Source organism: Pteropus vampyrus, unplaced genomic scaffold (genome assembly GCF_000151845.1).
Source record: "Pteropus vampyrus isolate Shadow unplaced genomic scaffold, Pvam_2.0 Scaffold131, whole genome shotgun sequence".
NCBI classification, from domain to species: Eukaryota; Metazoa; Chordata; class Mammalia; order Chiroptera; family Pteropodidae; genus Pteropus; species Pteropus vampyrus.
Window position 1 is genome coordinate 2,104,318 of NW_011888912.1, and position 7,424 is coordinate 2,111,741.

General features: G+C 60.5%; 1 protein-coding gene across 1 annotated transcript in view; it reads left to right on the forward strand.

Annotated features, from left to right (window-relative positions):
• The window catches only part of LOC111744284, a 31,453-nt gene extending 24,053 nt beyond the window's left edge, over window positions 1-7,400 (forward strand). The window contains exon 2 of the mRNA XM_023534772.1: window positions 7,365-7,400. Within this exon, the coding sequence (XP_023390540.1) occupies window positions 7,365-7,400 (36 nt within the window). The remainder of the gene's footprint in view (window positions 1-7,364) is intronic.
• Window positions 7,401-7,424: the final 24 nt, after the last annotated feature.

Below are 7,424 nucleotides of genomic sequence, written 5' to 3' on the forward strand. Positions count from 1 at the left end.
GTCCCCTCGTTTTTCAGATGAAGCAGCCAGAGCTCAGAGAGTGGAAGCAGCTTCCCCAGAGCCACACAGTTTGTAAACAGCAGAACCAGACTGAAAGACGCCCCAGAAATGTTACGGAAGCTAATGCTGGCTCGTGGTCTAGTGTGTGAATGCTGCTGCGTCCACCTCAGGTGTCCCTGTTGCCTCAGCCCTGGTCACACCTGCTGATCAACCCTGCCAGACAGAGGGGACTGAGTGAGACCTGGATGCCGGCGGGCTGGGGGCGGCTGCACCCCCACTTTGCCAGTGTATTGAGAGAGGTCCCCTGTCTGTGTATTGAGAGAGGTCCCCTGTGAGCTCACCTGTCCACCTCCTGGGCCTCCCAGCCCATGGGGCCCCTTCTCTGAGGTGGGGGTCGGTGAGGAAGGGCAGCCTCTTTCCTGCAGGCTGGCACCAAGGCTGTGGGCAGCATCCAGCCAGGCCTCTGCTTTATGTGTGACCCCACATGTGCATTACGGCTGGAAGCGGGGTGTCCTGGTGTGGCAGCGCTGGGCTGGATGGCCGGGCCCAGCACGGGTTTAGCTCGGCTCTGCGGGAGGGAGGCCGGAGGGCCAGCAGGACGAGGTGTCGCTCTGCCACACAGGCAGCCGACACTCTCTCCATGACCCCAGAGTGAGAGGCAGCGGAACTGGGGTTCTCTTTCGTGCTGGAGCTGCCAGCCCAGTTCCCAGATGGTAAAGCTAAGGCCCGGAGACAGAGTAACTCGGGGTGGGGGTGCCTGACTCCTGGGCTGTCTTGCCGGTTGCACCCCGCGGCCTCCGAGGAGAGCCAATCGCGGTGCAGCTGGCCCGATGCCACCTTACCTTGAGCTGGTCTGGGCTGCACCTCACAGCCTAGTGTCACCGAGGGGTTTGCAGAGGCCCTGAGAGTCCAGCCCTTTCCACGTGCCGGGACCTGGTGTCCCCGGCCGGGTACCAGCCCCGCCTCGGCTAGCGACAGTCCAGACCCCCCCAGACCTTGCCATGCCTGGCCCGGTAGCCCCGGACTCTGGGGCCTGGGACGTACGTGCGTGTGTTGGGTGACATCTCCTCCATCTGCCTGGCTGGAAAAACTATCCATGGAAAAACCTTGGAGGGAAAAAAATAGAGCGGAGTGTGAGAAAGATGGTGCTGACGGGTCCGCTGGGAGACGAGGTCATCTGGCCGGCCGCCCGGGGTCTGCGGAGGCTCGGGTTTCTCTGTGAGCGCTGAGCCCCGCATCCCCGAGGCCGCCGCTCATCACCCCAGAGCCCATCTGGATCCCAGCGTTACTTGGGAAGCCTGGAGGAAGGGGTTGGGGGGGACTGAGATGGAGGAAGGGGTTGGGGGGGACTGAGATGGAGGAAGGGATTGGGGGGGACTGAGATGGAGGAAGGGGTTGGGGGTGCACTGAGAGGGGATGGTGGCTGGTCTTCCAGGTGCCTCCCCGGGGGCCTGGGCACTTGTGCCCTTGTGATTTCGAGCTCCAGGCTCTCACCTGCATTGTGGGAGGCACACGCCATGCTGGGCGCACCCAGGGGGTTGGAGCTGGGGGCTGCGGGCAGAGAGGAGCTGGGGGTGGGCTTCGCGGCCCCCATGCCGGTGTGACGTCTTGGGAGGCACTAACCGAGGCCTCCAGCCCCCCGCGGTTTGTGGGACGGTCTGAGCCATTGATTTTCATTTGCACTAAATCACTTCCCTTGGCGAGTTGACAAGGAAACTCAGGCTGACGGTGGAGCCGCTTACATGGATGAAATCAGTATAAAATGACAATGTGCTCACATAGCTTGAGCCTGTGGCCGAGCGGCTCTGCCCCCCCACCCCCGAGCTCAGCTTTCACTGGAGAAGTGAGCGACCCCCCAGAACGCAGAACCCGAGTTCAGCTTGACTCCTGGCGGGAAGAATGGAGCTTAGACACTCGAAAGGACTTCCAGACTCGAGAGGCGGGGTGAGAGATTCTGGGGGACGTGCGGGAGGGCGGGGACCGTCTCCTGTGTGGGCTGTCTGAGGCCACCTGCGTCCTGCCCGGCAGCCTGGACTCGGCCAGAGTGGGCACAGGGCTGGGGGACAGTCTGGGAGGCAGAGTGATGGGCTGTGCAGCATTTGCAGCTCTCCCAGGCTGAGGGGCTGGGCTGGGCCGGGCCGGGCAGGTGGCACCTTGGCACTGGCTCAATCGCTTACTGTACGCCAGGAAACTTGACCTACTTGCCATCACCTGAGATCACATGGCCAGTGCCATCTTTCCTCTGTAAGAGCATGCTGCCGGCTGGCCAGGAAGATCAGCACCCGCAGCTTTAAGGCTGAAGGGCCCCGCGGGGTGTTGGCAGGGCCCTGGACTGTGGAGGAGATGGATGGTGAGCTCAGTGCCACCACTGGTGGACAGTCCTGATGCCCATTCTGAGCCAGGAGCCAGCCAGGCGGGCGCTGGGAGTATCCGTCTCCTGCCAGGTCCAGGCCAACAGACTCCCGCGTCCTCTGCTTCCTGCCAATGTGCTGCCCACACTGCCCAACCCACCCCGAAGTGGTACCACTGGCCGCCCACCCTGTTCTTCCCTGCCAAGGACCAGGCCCAGCTGAAAGGCCCCCAGCTGGTTTGCTGCAGCCCAAAGCCAGGATCCACAGGCGCAGAGCCGGGGGCAGGGGTTCGGCCTCCAAACCCCTTCCACTGTGCCCGCCCCCCTTCTCAGACCTCCCTTTGCCTGTCCTCAGAGGCCGGCAGAGATCAGAGGCAGGACGAGAAGGAGAAACACTCAGTAATGGCCGCCGCGGTCCGGCGCTCAGCCTGGACCTGCCCACGAAGGGCACCCCATCCTGGGTTTTGTGTGGAGGGGAGGCCATGCAGGGGAAGGGGACTGGACCAGCAGCCCCCCCAGGCAGCACCGTTACCCAGCGCTGCGGCTCTGGACAGGCGGCTTCCTGTCGGAACGGGGCTGTTCCCAGCAGCCCTGCCCCCTCGAGCTGTAGGTGGCCCGTGACCACGCGTGTTGGACGAGAGTTGTGTGCGCATAGTGGGGTGTGGGGAAAGCCTGTGAGCACCCACGATGGACAAGTGCGGGAGGACACAGAGGACGTCCTCATCTCCGGGCCGGACGGGAAACGGGTCAGAGGAGAGAGTCAGCGAGGGTCAGGGAGGCGGGCCGACGGCCTGAAGCTGGAGGGCCGAGCGTGCCAGCGTGCGCGCACGGCGGGCGTGAGCCAGTGGGCGTGGGTCTGTGTGTGTCGGGGTGCCTGTCACTCTCACGTGGCCTTTTCCTCGGGTGCAGCAGCGCTAGTCACCTCTTCGCTGTGACGTCAGAGGACACAGCTCTCCGTTCCCTGACGCGGTTCATCCTCCAGGCACCAGCCCGGGCCTCCAGCCGGAAGTGAGGCCCACGCAGGTGGAGAGAGCAGGTGCGCGGAGAAGCCTGTCTGTGGTCCGAGAGCTCTGTCCGCGGCGTCTGTCCACGGTCCTGCCTCTGAATGGTCGCACCTGCGCCGCCCCACCGCTGTCAGGCGGGCCTCCCCACCCCCTCCTGACCCGGAGCCACGGTTCACGTTGGAAACCTGTCCGGCTTTGTTCGCCCACCCCGCCCCAACCCCACTTAAACCGGTTCTCCTGTCCGTGCTGAAATTGGAACTTAGCTACATTACAGAAACGTAGCTTAGGGGTGAAACGCTCTGGTGACAGCGTTCACCTTGTTCTGACGAGGGAGTGTGACAGACGGCGTGTGTGGCAAATTCCGGTTGACAGAGAAGGGAGGCGGATGCTGTGCTCGTGACCCGTTCGACTCAGTAGCGACCAGCATTTCTTCCGTGGCCGCCACGGGCCCGGCACTGTCCCTGAGTGACAGTCCTGTAACGACTCACTCGTCATCAGAACAACACTGCCCGGAGGTATTATTATTACTGTGTCATTATTTCTGTCCTTGTTTCGTAGGTGAGAAACAGGCCGAGGAGGTGAAATGACTTGCCTAGGACCACAGCAGTGCGTGCTGGGTTCGCATGGCGGGGGGCAGGTGTGTCCTCAGCCACCACAGCCACGTGCTGTGTCTGCACCTCAGTGTTGGAATCCAGAGGCGCCGTGCGCCTCACCCCCTTCCCGCGAGGCCGGGTTTCTCCTCCCTATTTCAAAGCTGGTAAACTAGGCCCCAGAGAAGATAAATGATTTGCCCCAATTCACTCAACCCGTGATGGAGTCGTGTGACCTTGCCCCTGCCGGCCCCAGCGCCCAGACTTTTTAGTTTTTCTTTTCCTTCTCTTTCTTCAGTATTTTAAAAAGCACATCCAGCCTCTTGCTGCTGCGGTTGCCTTGTTCTGACCTTTTGAAAGGGCCCCCTGGCTGCACACACAAAGCACAACGCCCTGCGGCCCCTTTAACGCCACTGCGGGGGAGCTGTCCCGCCAGCACCACCGCCAGCACCGCCCGCCACCGGCGCAGGGCAGAAAGGGCGGGGAAAGCCTGGGTGGGGACCGCCAGCCAGGGAGTCCTCCAGACCTCGGAGGGACCGCCCACCACAGGGTTTGCCTTCCCTCTCCTCGACCCGCCTGGCCCCGCATCCTTGAGGGAGCTGGTGCCTAAGCCTTCACCACCTCCTGAGTTAGAGTAAAATGTTTATGGACCCGAAATACTTCCCGGCTCTGGGCTGGCTGAGCCCTGAGCCAGCAGCCTCCATTTGTCCCGATGGGGCCTGGAGCCAGAACGGTTCACGGCTGAAAGGCTGGGAGATTGGGGGTGGGGAGGAGTCGGGGGAGGCCTGGATTCAGGCTGTAGGATGAACAGCAGAGCAGGCAGTCACAAGAGCAGGCTGGAGCCAGACTGTCTGGGTCCAGCCTCAGCTCTGCCACTGACCAGCTGTGTGATCACCAGCAAGTTCCTCAGCCTCTCTGTGCATTGCTGCCCCCCTGGGAAGTGGGCATGACGATGACAGCACCGACTCAGGGCCATCGAAAGCGAGTAGAGGAAACGCACTCAGAACAGTGCCCGCATCAGCCAAGGCAACTAAAAACAGGACAAAGAGCCAGGGTGCGAACGACGGAGCAGACAGCCAGGGCGTGGAACCGGAGGGGAGTGTGGGGCTAGGGAGTACCGGTCACAAAGGTGAGGCCGCGGTGGCTCAGTGGGCAGCAGTTCAGGGCCCCACAGGAGCCTTTGAGCCCGTCCACACTCGGGCCTCTGGTCCCACTGGGCATTGTCGGGTGCAGGGAACCAACCGCCCGTGGGGTGGCCAGATAGGAGGGTGACAAAGTGAACCAACTGTCACCTCTGCAGGGGAGGACTCTGACGGGTCCGGGGTCCAGGGTCCAGCTTCGTGTCCTCTTCTGGCCCTAAAGACTCCCCGTTTCTCCACCCGACCGCACTTTCCAGATTTTTTTCCTGCCCTCATTGCGCAGACTGGGCATGGAGAGTCCAGAGTCTACCCAAGTGCTCATGGGGCTAGCTAGCATCAAGGAGAGGTGCCCTGCCTGAGCGGGGACTGTGGCAGGCAGAGGGTGACGCGGTCTGCGTCCTGGTGGGTGGGCGGGGAGTGGCGTGAGACGGATGGGGAGGAAGTGGGAGTCAGGCCGGCCTTGGACACGGTCCTGCAGGTCTAGGTGACGGACGGCGCTGCCGGGGTGCAGGCCGCTGGTCGGGGCTCCCTGGACTTCCTTTCTGCTGCAGGAGGCGGGCGGGGTAGGGGAGGCTTCGGTTCCTCCAGTGATGACGTCAGGCCATAAAAGTACAAATTACAGGGAAGGAGAGGGGGTCATAGCACCACTCTTTCCCGAGGAAGTTAATTCATCTGTCAGCAGCACGGCCCTAGAAGCCCCGACTTTGTCATCTCAGGCTGTAGTTGTGTTAACCCGTCAGCGCTCGAGGGTCCCGCGGACTTCCCGCAGCTTAGCCTGGAGCTGGTCCCTGACCCCGGAGTCAGGCCAGGGGAAGGTCAGCAGCAGCCATAAACCATCCTGTGTGTTGCCGACAGCTGTCCGTGTCATGGAAGGCGATGTCGCCCTGGTCTCGGGTGGACCGGCATGCTCCGGTGGCCTTTTCTCTGTCCAGATGTCCTTTGTGTCCGTCTTCATGCAATGCCATGTACCCTTCAGGAGTCAACTGGAACGTTTTCCTCGTGCATAAACATTCGCCCACGTCCTTTCCCTGGGGTGCACTTTTGCAGCTGGCATTGTCCCCACAGTACTGCGTGACAGACAGCCTTGTGGCCCTCGACTACTAATCCTGGATGTTCCAATTTTCTAAAAGGTGGTAAATTTGATGACAACAAATGATAACACTTAATTTGCGTCTCCTCAGTTTTAACGAAACCTTTTGTTCTTGTTATGTTTTGGCCAATTGTGTTTATTATTTTGTGAATTTCTCGGTCAGGTCTTTCGCCCCGTCTTCTACGGGGTGTCTGCTCTTTATTGTCATTTTGGGCGAGTTCTTTGTATTTAAAGGTGTTAACTCTTGTCTCTCACACAGGGTACGGGTATTTTTATAGTTCGGTGGCTTGCACCTTTTGAAAGGGCAGTTTTGTCATACAGAGATTTTAATGTTTATGCACTCAGATCTGTCTGTGTTTCTCATCGCGATGTCTGCCTCTGATATGGTGTTTATAAAGGCCTTTCCCAGAGCAAAATTATGGAAACATTCACGCATGTGTTCTGCAGATTCTTTTATAGTTGCATTTTCTAGTTTAACTCTTTCTTCTGTCTGTAATTAATTGTTCGTGTCTTTGTAAACTGCTTCAAATTCCCTTTGAAATGAAAGTGATGAACAGATCAATTCATTCATTAATTAAGGTGGCGGGGAGGTGAAGTTGGTGGAGGAGGAGGGAGGCTGAAGATGCAGGAGGGACTGGGGGTAATTGATGGATCAAGGTCTGGAAGGGAAGGAGCTGAGTGCTGGGGGCAGGGGGTGTGCAGAGGGTCTCCGTGCCTCTAAAGCGGGGGGACACGCAGTCTCTGAGGTAGAGGGCAGCAGAGGTCAGCTTTCCAGGTCAGGAAGCAGGCCTGGAATAGACAAGAAAGGAAGACTGAGCTGGGGGCCTAGGTCTCCAGTGAGCGAGGGGTGGGGACAGTGGGGGGACCCAGGAGAGACAGCATCAGCGGGAAGGGACTGTAGAGGAGAGGCTGGGGCCCAAGGCGGTCAGCTTACCATGGACAGTCTGGACCTAGGGACCCAGGAGAGATCTGGGAGGACTGTCCGGTGGGTGGACAGGAACGGAGGCAAGGGGCGTGAGCTACCCCTGTTGGTCCACAGTCACCCATGTTTGCATGTGGCCGCCCCGGCACCTCCGAGCAGGAAAGGGATTGGCCCAGCGCCTGGTGCTAGGGGCCCCCGACCCGGCCATCCCGGTACATGGGGACTGTTGCTGGTGACAGTGCCTGACGGTCTCCTCTCTCTCTCCGCAGGACGGCCGTCCGCACTGTCGGCCTTGCCGGCCATGAATGGGATGGCCGACGTGAACTCCG